This window comes from Nipponia nippon, unplaced genomic scaffold (assembly GCF_047370975.1).
Source record: "Nipponia nippon isolate SJK-2023a ecotype South Korea unplaced genomic scaffold, ASM4737097v1 scaffold_17, whole genome shotgun sequence".
In the NCBI taxonomy this organism is placed as follows: Eukaryota; Metazoa; Chordata; class Aves; order Pelecaniformes; family Threskiornithidae; genus Nipponia; species Nipponia nippon.
In genome coordinates this window covers 11,476,155-11,494,290 of record NW_028262333.1, presented here as the reverse complement: position 1 = coordinate 11,494,290, position 18,136 = coordinate 11,476,155, and the positions used below count along the sequence as shown (strand labels likewise).

The 18,136-nt window shown below is 39.6% G+C and overlaps 1 protein-coding gene across 2 annotated transcripts in view; it reads right to left on the bottom strand.

The window, feature by feature from the left end:
* The window catches only part of SPOCK1 (SPARC (osteonectin), cwcv and kazal like domains proteoglycan 1), a 330,703-nt gene extending 313,508 nt beyond the window's left edge, over positions 1-17,195 (bottom strand). The window contains exons 1-2 of one of the 2 annotated variants that reach the window (XM_087754039.1): positions 17,009-17,195; positions 16,491-16,658 (exon numbers count right to left, since the gene is read on the bottom strand). In XM_087754039.1, coding sequence (XP_087610165.1) covers positions 16,491-16,658 — 168 coding nt within the window. In that variant the 5' untranslated portion in view covers positions 17,009-17,195. Of the gene's footprint in view, positions 1-16,490; positions 16,659-16,880; positions 16,968-17,008 lie in introns of those variants that run through there. The other variant, XM_087754040.1, reaches the window with a different exon arrangement.
* Between the last annotated feature and the right edge of the window lie 941 nt (positions 17,196-18,136).

Genomic DNA, 18,136 nt, shown 5'->3' with positions numbered 1-18,136 from the left:
GAGAGCAGCAGTTTATTTTTAAGTGTGCCTTGCTAACAACATTTTGATGAGAAATCCTTTAAAATGCTTTCTTTTCTTGAGAGCTGAGGTCTTATTTAAAGTCAGCTTCAGAGATAAATAAGAGTAGAGGGCTTCCAGGGAATCTGGAGACAAAGCAGGAAGCCTTAAAAAACAGAAAGAACATAGTTTGAAACCATTGTGTGACACTATAGGTGCTTAGTCAAGTCTAAAGCAAAGGCCAAGAGCCAAGTCCCTGTTTGAAAAGGGCTACAGAGACCCATAATTTTGATAGTTCTGAAACAGCATTATCTAGTGGCCTATTAATTACTGGAGAATCTACACTCTCAGCAGACTGTTCTTCCTCCCCAGTAGCCATTACAGCTTTAAAGGCTGTTCACATTAGTCAAGAGACTAGCTGGACAGGTGGACAATTCAAGGACACTTTCTCACATCAAGAGCTTGCAGAGATATTTTGTCTATCCCCCTGTCATTCAAAATGGATCCAGAGTTAGATGCTTTAATTCTACTAAGATCTCCTTACCTCGGGCATGAACCAAAATATATTATGAACTAAATTGCTTTCAGGAAGCACATCACCTATCCCTATATAGTTGATGAATATTTCAAATACAAGATTTTAAATGTCAGTACAGAGCTTCCAAGGGGAGAGAACACTGCCTGAAGGTTGATCTATACTAGTAACAGCCCTTTCAGAAATACTAACTTAACCTTGCATGAACAGGAAGACATCCTATCGGTTTTTCAGAGATACTTACCTTGAGTATAAAATGGTCACCAAATGGGCAAAAGTCAGAGAACTGGTCACCAGAAGGAAAAATAAAGGGCAGTTAATGGTTTTTACTTTCTCTAGAGCACACTTCAAACTGGAGGTAGAAAACATCCATTTTCCATTCTCAAAGACTCTTTTCAGCCCTAGTATCACATTAGAATTGCTATCTCCAGAAATCATCAAAGTTTGGCCTTGGTTGTCACAGTCTATTATTTCCATAGGAGAGTTCAACACGTTACAAGGGATTCCCTCACAGCCCAACTCACTGCAAAGTGCAGCAAAGGAACAGACGGAATACCAGTTATTTCTGAGAAGAAACTAAAACAATATCATAGAATATGTCTACTTTAGTTGATAGCAAGAACAACAGTAACAAAAGCAGCTTGTTTTTCTCCTTAATATGTCTTTGATGACAAAGAAGCTCTTAGAGAACAAGGTAAATTCATTCTACAGATGACATCCTTATAAAATGTGCATGCAGATTCCTGAAACATTTTTCATGAAAAATACTACAGATTTTTCAATGAGAATAAACAGTAAAACTTACCCAGCAGGCTTATATTTAGGCTTAAAACTCTGCATCTTAGACAATGTTTTGAATTAATCACTTCTAAGGGTGAATGATTTTCATGCAAACAATCTGCCAGAGCCAGTTTTAACCTGGGTTGGTTGGTTGTTTTAACCTCAGGGGTTTTTTTACCCTCAGAATCTCAGTAGTAGAGACACTAGTTCTTCATACTGTCAGAACTTCTGACTTAGCCTCAAAGACGAAGAAGAGCGTGGAACTCTTCTGGGCAAAGTTCCTGTGACTCATGAACCTGTTGGCTCAAGTGGCTGTAATAACCTAAATTTCTGAAAACTCTTCGTCAAGGAAGTGTTTCTGACTGAAGTTTTAAACAGCTCAGGTCTAGCTCTGTCATGGGGCAACTGAAATTACATTGCTTTTGTAGCTCTCGTAGCTGAATGCTAAGATGACTAGAATGCTGTTACCCAAGAACATGATGGTCGTGACTCTTTTGATGATCTCTAAATTGAAAATACTTCATTCAATAATAAGTTGAAAATACTTCAGCTAACTTAGAAAAGGCTATTCCTGAATCTGAACTGGTTTTATGAGGTCTACAAGATGAAAGGGAAGGTACACAGGGCCCATGAGAAGTCAAACTCTGTGCAAGTGCTGTTCTTTCAATAAACTTAGCTGAATTTTTCTACTAGTCTGAGCAAAACACTTAATAAGAGCAGCATACTGAGAAGGCACGGAGATTGTCAACAAAAAAAGACCCCATACTGACATGGATGTTTTAATTTTAGTTCTACAACTGACCACATCGTGGTGATAAAGATTATTTCTATTATAAAATTTGTATTGGCCAGCAGCCCTTGCAAAGATGACAGTCCCCAGTGAGCTGGCTTCTGCATGATCAAACACATAGAAGGCTTTCCACCTCAAGAAGTTTACAATCTAAATACATTCCAGAATTAAACAACCTGTCAATTGAACTGAATAAGCAAAAACAATCCATTAAATCTTGTCCGTGAAGAAACTAGCACAGTTGTAAACTTTAATTTTCATACTGGAAAAATTCTGAGTCAGTTTTACATGAAAATTGGAGATTAGAAAGATGTCTAGGCAAACAAAAACCTACCTGTTTATTCTGTGAATTACTTATTGTGAGGAGATATAGGGAATTTCTGATGGAAAAAGAAAACACAGTTCACAGCATATTTACATTTATAGTTCAGCATATGGAGAAAAATAGGAACTCTCAAAGATCACTTCATTGGATATTACAGATACCATCCAAAATATTGCATACATAGAGGGAATGGCACCACTATATTCACAGAAGTATTTTATCTCTGTATCCATAGAGTCTGCAGGAAGAAAGACTGATATAAAATAGTTTCACAGACTAAGAGAATACCCACTTCACTGTGACTTGAAGGTAAATACAGGTCATCTCACAGACATAAACATCTCAACATGGGTTCATTTATCTTCTAAAAAAAAAGAAAAAAGAAAAAAGAAAACGTGATCTTGACTAGATTGGATGGTTGCAATAATCCATCCAGCTCCTTTGGGACACAGAATACCATATTTTTACTTTATCGATTAAAAACATATTTAGAGTATTTTTCTCTTTAGCAACCTTCTGTTCTCCTTCCTCCTGCCTCTCCTTAAAATCAAATATTTTTAAGTTTCAAATTTGGAGAATGGAATCATGTAACTAATCAATCAGCCTTTACATCTGAGATCTCATCATTCTGAACATTACCTCATACGAATCTCAGTGATTGTGCCTGCAGGGCTACCACTGCTTTCTAAAAAGATTACATGGACCAAAAGAAACCACTTTGTTTTGCCCTCTGGCTTTCTATGTGAAACAAGTGTCATGGTGAAATGCTGACAAAATCCTCTCATGTTTTCTAGCTTTGACAAACTGCAGCACAATGCTAATGTTGGAAGCACACAAGCAAAATATATATAGGGATTTTTTGTTTTGATTTTTTTTTTAAATAAGCTACATTACAATACTTACCAAAATTTGAGCAGAGAACAGAATTGTTCCCTTCTGCACAGAAATAAGGACAGGGAAAAGGAGAAATCTTAAGGACATTTTGTTATAGTTACCCTATATATGAACGCATACATAACAGGTTTCAGCTATACAGGACAATAAAGGTTGAAATTCGTCCTTGTACAGCATGAGACACCAGCATCCAGGAGATGTTTTGAAAGTTTAGATGTTTCCCATGCTTTATATATGTCCTACACACTGAATTACACCAACTGTTAGAAATTCTTTTCCTACTTTACTCCTGCACCCTGTATTAGAATACTATCCAAGGGAACAGAGCAAACTGCTTCCCAAATAAGCTTGCAGCAGCAAATGATCACGCAGTGCTCAGTGGATGCTCTGTTTTAAACAAAGCTTTTGCAATCTATTCCTCTGCTAATTATGAACAGTACAGATATCCACAACTACATTGCAAGGAAAAAAGTGATTAAAGCACACATATTCCTTCTACAATGCATCATAGTTGTTTATCTCAAACCAAAACCAATACCACCTGCCACACAACACACAAGTCACACAGCAGGAAGATCATGTAAGGGCAGATGTTTATAGCTTCTCATCTGGCAACAAGCCAGCAGTGTTTGCTTGGAGTCCAAAGTGTACTGTGTATACTCAGCAAGACAATCTTTGCAACTGTGCCCAGAATCCCACACACTTCTTAAGTGGGGGTTACCAGGAGCTTTACTCACAAGAACACTTGCTGCCCAGGTCAGGGTCACGCAGGATACTGGTCAGCAGCTAACTAACTTTCAGTTGTATACTCTCTAAGCCCTTCCTGCTCTCCTCTCCCTCTAACCCTAACACCATCATCAAACTACCTTTTTGGAATCCTCTCTAATGAAGCAGAACATGTTTTTCCTTATCTACCTCCTTCCCATTCTCTGTATGTAAATTCATTACCTAGGTAGACACACAGACACATGTCATGTTCTTCACTTCCTCTTTCTGCCAGGCGTTTTCCATGAGGCTCTAGCCCATCTCTGGTCTTTAGAAAAGATTGTTTCAACCATGATTTCTCACCTAATGGAGCATCTCAGTCATGACTCCTTTGGCTGGATCTGCTACGTTATCCAGCATTTATTTGCCCATGACACAGATTGTATGTTTTGGGGGTTTTGTTGTTTGTTTTTTGGTTTTGAATTTGTTGGGGTTTGTTGTTTTGGTTTTTTTTTTCCATTTGCTTGCACCTATAGTTTCTCTTTTTAAGGAATGACTGAGGAAAACACATTTATTCCATCATTGCAGTTTCAGTAGCTCCTGATTTCAGGAAGCTTCAGCTTTAAAATCAGCCATGTCCTAAGGCTTCAGCTTAGTATCTTGTATCTACCTATCTCCTTATTGAGTTCAAATTTTATAGACAATCTTGCATCATTCTGGATGGAACACATCACTTGCACCACCCCTGATATATCAGTAATGGCTTTGCAATGATGGAGGTAGGTTTCAAAATTGCTTCCTGTCTGCAGCTTCTTTCATTGCTAATGAAAAGTACAGCTACGTTGAGCACACGCCACATCTATCTCTATTTGTACATGGCCCTGCTGTAATAGAATATTGTTCATTTTTTATTACATAGGGTCATATTCTGCCATTAAACCACGGATGGAGTATCTCAACAGAAACTAATAATGAGGTTCTGCAGTTATTTAAAAAAAAAATACTGATAGCAGAATATGGCCCATAAGAAGCTGTTTGGATTTTTTTTTTCCTTTACATACAGAGATGGGACTATTTGTGATGGCAGATGTTGCTTTAGAAGTTTCAATATATTTTGAAATGGTTCTAAAGTTGTTTATATTATCTTTTAACAAATGCTCGAAAATTGTCCACGTATACCCATTAAAGTTTCTTGTACTTATGTTCAGTCTTCTTTTCTCTTTTACAAGGCATTGCACCTGGATAGGAAATGCTTACAATCTCTAACATCACTATCTCTGGGAGAGGAAAAAAATCACCTTTCATCTCAGGTTATAAGGAGTTCATTACAAGCCAGAAAATCTTCACTCTGCCAATCATTTTAACATTTATTAAGATAAGACACGTGCATAAGACACAAAGCACTTCTTCATGAGAGTAGCCAAAGGCTTTATTGAAAGAAAAGAAGACTATATATAAAAATAGACATTTGTGTCACATAAGGATCATCATTTCAGTCCATCTTGCCTCGTATTCCAATGCAAATAAACCATTAAGTGTCTGCTTGTATCCAACTTAACTTTGTTATATAAGCATGAGGAGACTAGTAAATCTGTGGCCACTGATCTGAATTACTATATACCTCCTTATAAGCAAATATATCTGGTTTACCAGTTTCCTTCATCCTGCAGAACTGCAGTTATAGGCATAACTGACAGTTGTGCAGTATTTTTCCAGTTTATATTTATTCTAATTAAATATGGCATGATTCCTTTTTGGATGCTGTTGTCCTGTGTGAACCATAATGTGGAGACTTATGGTTGTGTTTAAGGAATACAGCAGATAATTCTGTATTTAAATCACTAATTATCCTGTGCCTATAGATATCCTTACTGAAGGCAGCACTCTGGTGTTCTTTTATGTGAAGCAATTTCTTTTTTAGCCATATGAAACAAGTTTTTAAAAGATCAGTAGATTTAAAATGTCTAAGTCATCAGTTTCACCAGATGTAGTTCAACATTAAAATAAAACAAGATACAGGAAATCTGCTTTGCATAGTATCTCTGCTTTAACAGGAAATACCTAGTCCCCCTTCAATAGGATATCAAACAAGAGGGGCACCTATCTAGTATTAAATAAATAAATAAATAATGTCTAGCTATCATCCAAAAGATTGGTTACCCTGGCTTCACGTAGAAAAAATGGACAAAATTTATCTCTTATATACCTTGAGTGAAGCTTATGTTATCAAACAAGAAATGAATTTGACCCAATAAACACTGCTGTCAGATACTGGCACATATATCCAAAGGAAGAATACAGACCTGTTAAGCTTTGTCTTTCTGTATTCCAACACAGTACATAGCTCAGTAGAAAAACACTGTCCTGGGACTTACACGACAAATTTTGTTGTTAGATCTGACATTATCTTGATGGATAACTCTGAACTAGCTTTATCCTCTGCTTCCACATCTGTCTAATCTACATATATGTCTCCATATGCCTAACCACATCAGAGAAGTGCTCTGAGACATCTCAAAGAATGCCACAAAAAGGTATTCTTAAACAAGAGGAAGGAGTCTTCGCCCACTCTGCGCAGTGCAGGACCCCAAGAGCAGGTTCAGCACTGGAAAGCTCCGAAAAGGACGGGCTCAAGGCACTCAGGAGAACTGCTGTAAGAGCAAGGAGTACAAATGCTTACAGTATATTAGATACTGGCTCATACACAAATACTGGAAGACTAACAGAGTTCTCCTAGAAATCAGCATTCAAAGTACAACAGACTTGGATAAAGTGACCATATGCCAGAACAGTTCCTTTAAGGTATCATTGCTACACATTCGTACATACTGTAAATTTTTCAGATAAAAGGATTACTGACATGCATCCCCTGAAATAGGAAGGAGAGGAAACATATTGGAATAATATGGAAAGGTAATTACTTCCATACCTATGTGGTACAGTTCAGTGGAAATATTTTAATTCTGTATTTTTGAGATGACAGCACAAGAAGAAAATGTGAAAGTGGTCATCTCAGCTACGGGGTTGAAAATACAGAGGGAGGTGGAATCACTGTCGCTGCATTTCTAACTTCTCTAAAACTGATTTTTATTAATATTTACCAATTGCAATCAAATTCTACCAAGAACCTCAACATCCCTAGTACATACAGAAACATCACTCTAAAAACAATGTTTTCCACTCGCTCTCTTGAACAAGCAACTCGGTCTCATTTCTTCTTAATACTGCAATTATAATTTTCAGCCTCCCTCCCATTCCATTCTCTAAAATTTAAGCAACCCACACACACCTAATTCCAGTGACTGCAGCTGCCTCTACCTCTCTACCTCAATCTTTGGTTCAGGTTCAAGTTGTCTAACTGCAACACCTTGAAGAGAAAGGCAGAGAGGACAATATTCAAACACTAGGAGACAATGATGAAATAAACTTCTGAATAGGCAATGGAACTCAGGGAAGGAAAGGCAAAGACAGATCTCCAAGCTAAACAGCACACAAAAACTATTCACAGAATATGCTGTGAAATTTCAAGTGAAATTGTATACACAGCTGAATTTCCTGATTGGACAGTTTCAAAATAACCTGCATAGACAGACAGGTATCACTACCTCTATTAATCCCAGCGTTAGCCAGAATTCAACTGTAAGCCATGATATATTGAAACCTTTTTTGAAAACCAGTCTGAATATAATTACTCTAACAGTAATTTTTAATAAACTATTTTTCTATCTGCCCAGGAGAAAGCAATCAGTGAAGTGGATGTATGACACTAAGTTCATTAAGATCACAGAATTAATTGACACCCCCTTGTACCTATTTAATGAGAATGATTTTCTGTTACCCTGGATTACAAACCGAGCTATAGAAGTGACAGATAAAGACCAATCTACTCCCTGCCAAGACCTCTGTTCAGTAGCTTAGCAATTTCTCTGTAAACTGAATTTTGAATCAAACTCATGAGATGTTCAGTCCAAACATGTAATTCAATTTTAGCTGCCAACCTGCAACAGCAAACCCACCAATAACTGCTGGAGTTATCTACCTGATGACAGACTACTCACATGGAGTTGAAGACTGGGTAACTTAGCAGGAGTAAGGCCCTGTGTAAAGCTGAAACACAGTTGAGTGTTGAAAGTACAGAAATTCACACTGGAGGCAGCAGAATTACCTTAACTTTGCTCTGTGTCAACTCCACTTTCTTGTTTTGGTTGGAATCTATAAAATGTGTACTTTGTAGACTGTAGATGTTTGATTTTCAGAGAGTTTGATTCTTCCAGGGACCTTGAGGGAGCTGCTTCTATTTATGCTGGCCAGACATCTGATCTTCAGCCTTTTCCAATTACACAATGTCCTCCAAAAGCCAAAAAGAACTGTTTAATCTAACTGGTCTTTCATGTACAGTTTTTCTTTGTCTAAGAGAACAGGAAGATGAGGAATATGAGAATCAAACTCAGGCCTCACTACAGTCTTTGAGAATTTGGTCATCAGCTTCAACATAACCAAGACTTCACCACAGCTCTTTTGGACATATCTCATTTCTGGTTACACAAGAAAAGAAATAATCAAACAGCCCTTGAATAAACAGATGTTATCTAAAAGAAAAGAGTTTTCATACCCTAGATGTAATATTGGACCTTCATTTCCCTCATGAAGTCCTGCCTCTTGTAAAAGCAGCTCAGCCGCCCCACCCCAAATTCAGAGTGTCTTGTATTTTATCCACAAAAAATGCACCCGTTGTTAAAGACGTGCTGACTGAAATGACATATTTCTAGCCTCCTGGTGAAAACCATACATATAGAGCAAACAGTTAAAATACCCGAGACTAAAAAAAAGCCAATGAACTCCCTGATGTTCAAAATATTGTATCATAACTAAGCTTTAACTTTTGGCACTTGAAAAAAATGAGCCTGATTTTCTCAACACTAATCCTGGACAATTTACCTGAAATAAAACTAGTATTATTTACCAACGGATACTTGAGCTTGATAACAGTGGTTACACTAACAGACATCAGAACTCAGCCTCCTATGACTATTTTCAATCCACCCATTTTATATTACACTAACATGGTTTGACATGACGCATGGCTCGTTTGTGTGGGCTCCTCCCCCCCTTTTTTTCCTTTTACAATAATGAGTTTTGATAAATATATAAACAAATCTATCCCACAACTGCATACTGGGTTTTGATTTGCTGTTTTTTCTGCCCCTCCCCCGGTGCGAACATTGCAATACATCAAAACTGGCTCTTCCACTTTTTTATTCATTTTTAACCTCACGCTCATCAAGCAACAAAAGATTTCTCTTTTGTCCTTACAAAGGTGCAGCATACTCTTCACATCATTGTATTTCCTATAGCTCCTGCTGCAACTCTTAAAATATACAGTCTACATGCAGAAACATAACAAAAGACTCACCTCCCAGGAAACTGAAAAAATTACAGTTCAAATTTGTAATGAAGTGAGCCCTATGGAAAAGAAATCCTATAAAATTGCGGCGGGGAGCAGTAGAATCCAAGAATGGTTGCTCTACAAGCCTGGAAAACATATTAGTGAAAACTTCAAATCTACAGAATTCCATAGCAGGGACATGATTTGTGACTGCAGCCTACAGAACATTTCTGTAAGTGAGGAAACTATTAAAGTTATAATTTGAAACATATAATGCAGAAACTAACACCCTAATTTTCTACTGACCTATTTAGCTTTGGAGTCTTAGGTAATTCCTAGGAAAGCTGGATCAGTGTCAGTTAATTACAAAAAGCTGGCTCTCTGCACCTTCCAAGTTAATTATTTGGACACAAATGCCATTATTTTTCCCCTTGTCCACTGCAGAAGGAAAGTGTCAAGTCTGAGAAGGGCATTTTTAGTAAGCATATCTCTTCTGTTTGTAAGAAGCTGATTATGAATTACATTTGCAAAGATTCAGTCTCCTGTTTTGCTATTCTTTTAACTTCATTCAGCTTTGGCAAGTACATCTCAGCTGTACTTTTCAATCACATTTATATTCCAGCCTTGTCCCTCTGTTGAGTAAGGATTGCCCTAAGAGACAACCTATGCTAAGAGTGTCTGGGCAGACTTATAAATCACGTATCAACTCTGTTGTACTTCAGTCCAGATCCACTGGAATCCATACACACAATCTTCACCCTCAATTAAATCTCAAGGTGGGCCTGGAATGATGATCTCCTGGGAAGCAAGCCTGAGCTGCCTGTGTCCCATCACATAACCCAGCGACTTTACCGACCGGGTACATCCATTACCTAGCTAGTAGGTATTCTTCGAGTGTACCTTCCTTATGACTGTCTTCACTACTACATAATTAGCAGGGCCTGAATGGTTTCTCCAGGAATACATGTATTGATCACTGAATTACAGAAAAACCTGTGCTTACATTTAAGGTGAAGAACGTAGAAAATGTGATGTTCTGGTAATAAATTGTTGGCAGAAAAATACTTCAATCTGCCTGTAGATCTAAAGACAATACAGGAAAAGAAAATGCAATCCCAAACTAAGTAGCTTCCCCTTAGCATCTAGTGTATCAGGCAGTACCTTGAAATTGGTTGAGTCCTTGGTAGCAAGACCACATTGGAGCCACGTACCTGCCAGGGAAGAGATAGATTGCAGAAAGCACCCAGTCTACACGAATGGACTGTTAGCTCAGAAGTCCCAAAGGATCATGGGATACTTGTATATTGCAGATCAGGTTCCACCACTCTAGAAGCTTTATGGATAGGGAGCCAAGGCAACCATCGGCAAGGGGCTTTAAACTTAATGATCAGAAACATGTGATACAGAACTTCAAGACTGCTAGAATCCCAAAATCCAGGGGGTTTATTACAGTTTGCTACATCATAATCTTTTTTGTTAACATCTAAGCTACATATTGAAACTGAAGTGGTCATTAAGATAACTTTTTAAAACATAACTGTGGGTGGAGTAATAACCTTATTCCTAAATTCAGGAATAAGGTTATTTTTGTCACCAATTATCTACTTATTTCTTTTCCTCAACTTCACACAAGTCAGGTTTTGCTGTCCCTCTCAATAAACTTTCTGAATCTACTCTTACACAATTAGCTTTGTGTGAGTAAACTAATATAGTATATTATTTTAAAACAGGGTCTTTTCCCCTATGGTGCTGGAAGCCCTTTGGCTCACCAACTCCATAAAAATTTGTCTTTCCTGAATTTCAGTGATCAGAAGTGCTCACAATATTCCTCATTATGTATTCTCTCCTATACATTGTACAATTTTATTTCTTTGACAGAACCAGATATCTTTCATTTTATGTATTCCTACAACATATTTGCTCTCCTCAGACTAGCATTACTTACTACTTAGAATAACTCTGCAAATCAATAGAAGTACACAGGTTTTCTCTCTCATCTATTTCAAGCTGAGTTGCCAGGACCCAGAATAAATTTGTGTTACCTCTCCATTCCATGACCTTCTACTTTGTACTTTTAAATTTCATTTCATTTCTATTACTTGAGTTCTCAAGGTCTTCCGATTCTGCCTGCTTGGTATTCCAATCGTTCTCAGTATTGGTCATGTTTTCTAACTCTCTGCTACCAAGTTTCACTACCACACTTCTAATTTTGGGCTAAACAAATCAGAGAAAGGTAAGCGCAACAAGGGGAAAAGCGGTGCAGAAGTGTGAAGAGTCAGTGCAAAGTCCAACAATCCATCAGTGCCAAAGCTGGAACAAGAGGTCCCTCAGTTCCTAGCCCTGTATTTGCTTTATCACCTAACACTGCACTTCTGATCAGGTGTGAGGAGCAACTCATAGGCTCAGAAAGCTCATGTACTGACAAAATTGTCTCTTCAGTGAATCATATCAGGGGATGGTAGTCTATGACCAACCCGGGAAATTTAATATCTAATCTACTTATGCTGCTGATAGTTATATGAAACTATTTATCCACAATAAGTCTGAGAAACGTATACATACAGATGATGACATTTCATGCCTTGCTTCTTAGGCATGCAGTCTCAGAGCATCTCCAGGCATATAATGCATGGGGGTTTTAACATGATAGCCTGAACTGAAACTCTGTAAGCAATAAAATTTAAAGAAACAGCTTAGTTAATGCTCAGAACGTGGTCTGGCAGCCTGCCATGCATAAACATGCACTGAAACCAGAGTTCATGCCAAGATTCTTAGCTTTCAGCTTCACAGAAATTCCTTGTATGGTTTATAGCAGATCCTCTAAGTTCATTTAACTTTTTTCTTCCTTTTTGCAGTTTAATCCATAGCTAGTTGAACTTATTACCTTTTTATATATAAGCATTAATAATGTAATAGACATAACTCCAAGTAGGAGTAATAGAATTAGTCTGTTCATATAATTTTGATTAAAGACAGGCCTAACACTAAGAGGACACTTATTCTATGCCTTCTGTGCCAAGCCTCTATGAAGACAATGAGATGCTGCAGTGTGACCTATTACAATAATGCGTATGGCTATTCACATAATAAATGCTTTCTAAGACTCCTATGAAAGAATTCACATTCAGGTGTCAAATTTGTGCTGAAGCTCCTCTTAAGCCAAAGAATCTCTCTCAACAGATTTGATCAAAAGATCGAGGCCTCAACATTTGTGTTCATAATATCCAAAGGTCTAATTTGACTCTCATATGCCTGATGTTTGCTTTTGCAAGCCTCAAATCTGTAGAAAGGAAATAGCTGCAGGTCCTTCCTGCAGACTCCACCTTGCTTACTTTTTTCTTTTTCTAGTAACAATTATATTGATTTAGATTTTATTTTTTAGATACTTACTGAACTAGACCTAGTCAGTTACTTAAGTATGTATCAAACCACATTCAATGTATGGATAAGATGAATAATAAATTCCATATTACCACAGATCCTGAGCTCCGTCCTTTCTTTTTTATAGCTTCACCACACAGTTGTGAGGAAGAGAAATACTATTATCCCCAGCTATAAAATAGGACTTAAGACAGAGCTAAGATTTTGTCATTGGTCACATAGAAAGCCCATAGCAGACAACGAAAAAGAGGTGGAAGACAGACAGGAATATCAAGCTCAGATCGTACTGAAAGCTTATTAATACATCAGACATTACACCATTATTGATACTGGACAGCTGGACAATATACAAGATTTTCAACAGCATGTTCTTCACAACAGATCAGTCACATTGGTCTTACTACTCATCTACAGGCTCTGCTTGTCTTTAAAAAATGGATCACTTGAATAGTCTACAAATTGTGTTCAAATCATGTGAAAAGATTGGATTGTAAAGTTTATTTTAAACAGGTCCCTTGAGGCCTTTTGAAAATGTTGACAGGTCATCATTTCATACTATTAAATCCAGTCAGACTTAAAAATTTAGCCTGATTATGTGGATGTAATGCAGAATTCAAATGAGGTATACTTCTGTGCTCTCTTTTCACAGAAGAGTAATGACTGCTGGGCCATTAAGTGCAACTACTATGCTGTCTTTGCCCAAAAGAAATATGGGTCATACTGGGGGGGGGGGGGGGGGGCGGGAATCAACAGCTGTCTTCTCAAATCAGGCCATATTGGACGATAGCTCAATAAGGCTGACCAACCAATTGATTTTGAAAAGAATAACTGAAAAAGTTGAGAGAAGCTGAACTTAAAATTTTATATTCAATTATATATCATCTGTAAAAAAAACACCCAGTACTGCCACATTATGGCAGATTTATACGCACGTATGCGTGCACGGATGTTTGTGCTGCATGCATGTACAGAGTTTGAAGTGGCCACACCCAAAACAATCAAATCTTTGCTCCATACATGCAGTGTTTCTCCTACTGCACATAAGGACACAGTCATGTAAATATTTGTGCAATTTTATTTATATAACATGACATAAAATTCAGAAAGCTACTAAAGGTAATTATAATAATTACTGCAACCTTGCTTCTGCTGATTTACAGAGTACGAACTAGGCTTTCTACTCTGTAGTAACGCTACTGTCAGACCCAAGAAGGTTTTGACTGAAACACCACTTCTGTTATCCAGCCTCCTGTGCAAAGTCCACATCAAGAACCTCATCTAGTAATGATGTATATATAGTTACAGTCTGGGAAAAAAGGGAAGATGGGAAGATAGTTTCCCTACAATTCAACAATTATGAATGAAATCCTAGTCTACCGCATACAAAGCAGTTAATGCTGTTAGGCTGCATTTCACCAGGCAGTCTTTTAACAAATGTTTTAACAATCTATCCCCAACAACACTGCCATGAAGCAAGGAGCAGCTTTCTTCTAATGACATCCCTGCATGCAAGAAGCACGCTATCTCTGCTATACCTACTACGCTGGCAGCAACTCTACTTATGCATGTCTTCATCTGTAGACACAGAACCTCTCACAGAGGATGATGAAGTAAATCACTTCAGTTGAAAACAAGTTATTAACAGCTTAATTACATACGCAAGTTTTTCATATTTTCTTTTTGGAAAAAGCTTAGTAGGAGATGATGATTAGTCTCTGTTAATTTGCCCCATAAAAGGTTTCATGGATAATCATATGCATTCGTAATATGCTAGGTTCTGAAGTAATTAAATAGAACCATTAAGATGTCTGGGTAGAAGGATACCTAAACTTTGCAGGAACTTTATACTATTTGCTTTTGCTTGGTAGAGGACTGGTTAAGATAGTTTTTTTCCATAAAATGATTCTTCCTATAGAAAAGAGTTTTGAAGCTTTATGGGTTTTGTTATCATTTTCACAAAGTCTAAAAAAGCATTTCCAGTTGTGAAACCTTAAAACATGAAAGAGATAATCTTCACAATATCTTCCACAGGAAGAGGAATCATTTCTCTGACAACTGCACTTGTGAGATTGGGGAAAGTAGACGAGATGAGAAGTTGCAAGGAATCCAGGCTAGTGAAAAAAAAAAAAAAAAGAAAAAAAAAACTGCATAAAATGAAAAAAACCTTAAAGCTCAAAAAGTGCTTTCAGATTAATTTGTCAGTCCTTCATTCAATTCACCATTTTCAAATGCTGCCGAATTCTCACATCAACTTGGATGTAGAAATTAACAAGTGAAATCCTTAACCTGAGTTCTCCAGACGACTAAACCAGGTATTAATAAAGATTCCCTTGGAGCCTGGTAAAAGTCTATGAATCCATATTAACCGTAGAATCCCCTTAATAAAATAGTAGTTACTGCACAAGCATAGGCTTTTTCAGACACCTATTATACGAGAACTCCAACAGTCCCAGCAGGTGGATGTCATCACAGTGACTGCACACAGACATATATTCCAACATATCTGTTGATACCATTGTTAAGGCGATACTCTGTTATACTGACATTCAGAACAGCATGATTTCTCAGGCACAGAGATGACCACAACTACAGAATAATGTAGAGAGAACAAGCTAGGCAGGGATAGGTCACATTTAACTGTAATACTTTGACTTCCTCTTTGCAAAGTAAGATACAGTGTTAAGACCACAGAGACAAACACATAGCATCAAAGTTTAACCTGTTAATATAAAACACCAGAGCTTTGTAAACAAACAAGCAAAAAAATTCTTACAGAATAGTCCTAGCAGAACTGCTAGCCAGCTCTACTCTTCCCTTTCCTAGGGTCACACTGCAGCCACAGCACACAAATCCCATGCATAAAGAACACTTAACCTCAATGTGCTCATGATCAACATTAACAGTAATGTTTCCCTTATCCAGCCCTGGACAGACTGCAGCAGGGTTTTCTGTGTGTACTCCAAGAAAGCTTTTCAGTGTATGGACAACAGAAGCAAAAGGAGCTCCATAAATATTACATTTGCCATAAATGTTGCGTTTCCCTTTCTCCAGTCATTGACTTAATAGATGCAATTGTATTCAAACTAGGGGAATTCAAGGATTAATTTTAAGCTTAAGAAAGTGATTTGTTTTGTACAGATACATGTCATAACACATCTTGAAGTCACTCCTATTTTCCAGATTGAAAAAAAGGAGTCAAAACATTGCTTCCTCCAGCCCTGTACCAGCATCAAAGATCTCCATGAGCAGAATCAACAATAAAATGTTTTCCACCAAATCTGCAGGCAAAAAAAGCTTCACTGTTTACCACCTTGTGGCTTGAACTGGTAAATATTCCCTTCTTACACACACAGTTTCATCATTTTATGGTTAACTAGCCTCTTAAGCAGCAGGCACAGAAACTTTTTTCAAAGTTCCTCCCCAAAGGAAAATTGAAGACCATATGCTTTCAGCGAGACTGACACCAAGCCCAAGCTGCCCTGATTGATGGGGCAGTTGAGAATGCCAGGACTGCCTGTCCAGCTTCCAAACAGCTCTGAACATCAGACAAGCAGCAACCAGTTGCCCAAGCTGCATCTCTCTTCCACCCACATCTTCTAAAAGCCAGCAGCCACCCATTGAAAGGATGCTACCGTCAAACGGAACAAACAAGAAGTATGTGGTAACCGAAGTACGGGGTAAACGAAGAAGTACTTACATCCCTGAATTTGTTCCAGTACTTGTCTTTATCGTACTGCGAAACGGTGCTCAGCCATTTGTCGTTGTCCAGGAAATTGCCATGGTTGCTGTTACTCGTGATGATTTCAGGATGCCGGCTCTCCACTTGCAGGAAGCACCAGGCAGCGATTACCAGCACCCCCGACATCTGCAAGGAGAGGAGAGGAAAGGAGCGGGGCGGCCAGGCGGCAGTGGGCGCGGCTCTCTCGGGCAGGGAACTTTGCGGGGACCCGAGTTCGGGCTGGTCTCCCCTCACGCCCCTCGCCAACTTCTGGCTGCGGAGCTGCCAGGTCCGCTGAGACCCACCCTGCCCGCCCAGCCTGCAGGGGCGGGGAACACCACCAACAGTCACAAAAATAAAACAGGTCACCTGGGGCCGAGCAGAGACACCAGCCAGGGGAAAACACAGCGTTACGAAACCCCAATAAAGCCTCCCGCGGGAGCAGCCAGCGTTGGCTCCACGAAGTTTAGCTGCCAGGGCGAAGAGGAAGCCCCTACCTCCGCGCAGTGCCGCCGGCCGGGGCTCCGAGCACCGTGCGCGCCGCCGCCGCCGCCACCTCCTCTCCTTTGTGCGGCTGCCACTGCTCGGGCGGCGGGTCGGAGAGCCGGCGAGCCCCGCGTAGGCGCCGTCGGCGGCACCGGCTGTGTGCGCGGCTGTGTGCCTGCGCGGTGCGGGGCGGGCGTCCGCCGGCAGCCGGGGTCTGGCGCCATCTACCCGCCGAGCGGCGGCGGCGCGGGGGCGGAGCCCGCCTGAGGTAAAGGGCGCGGCGAGGCGCCGCTACCGCGGCCGGCGGTGGCCGCACCGGTCTCGGTGGGGTGCGGGGTTGCTCCCGCTGGCGACCGGGCAAACAGGCCACGGGGTTGTAGCAGATCTGTACGTTGGCCCTGAAAAGGCTGTGGAGCCAACGGCGGGGCAGGGGCGCAATGGGCAGCTGGGAAGGATGTCTGTGAGGAAGGCTGGGGATAGCCCCTTCAGAGAGATCAACACTGAAGTCTTCGCTTCTACTGCAGTCTGAGGAGTTACAGAGCCATAAAACTGGCCTTAAAAACATTAAAAAAGCCAACGAACACCAGCTTTTATAAGCCCTGGGTAGGATATGACTATCTTGAGTCAATGGTTTTACAGTTTCCAGAAGTAACGACATTTCAAAGCCATGGAAGTCATCCCAGGTTTCCTAATTTCTTTTGACAAAGAGCTCCCCTCCCTTGGTCAACACATCCCACACCATGATGAGGTTTCTGCTCCCACACCAGATGATGAGGTAAGGGACTGCCCAAGCCATCAGAAGGGTGTAGGGGAAAGCCATCTTCCATTTTGAACAAGGGGAAGGAAGCAGATGAGGGGAGCTACATACCAGTCTAGGAACTAGGGTGAAAGGAGAAGTCCGTCTCCAGCAAGAAAGGAGAAAGATCTCCACTGTCAACTGAGGAGGTGGGAGAGAGGGCTGGGCAGTTTCCCACATCGGGATTTGGGTGGTTGTTGCTGTATCCATCCCCAAAGACCGTGAGGAAGGCACTCCTCCTCCTCTTACTTCTGAGCATTTCAAGGAATAGGAAAGAGGGAATTTTCACATCCACAAGTTATTTTTAAAATATGAAGTGGAGGCTCTCATTGATGGTCTCATT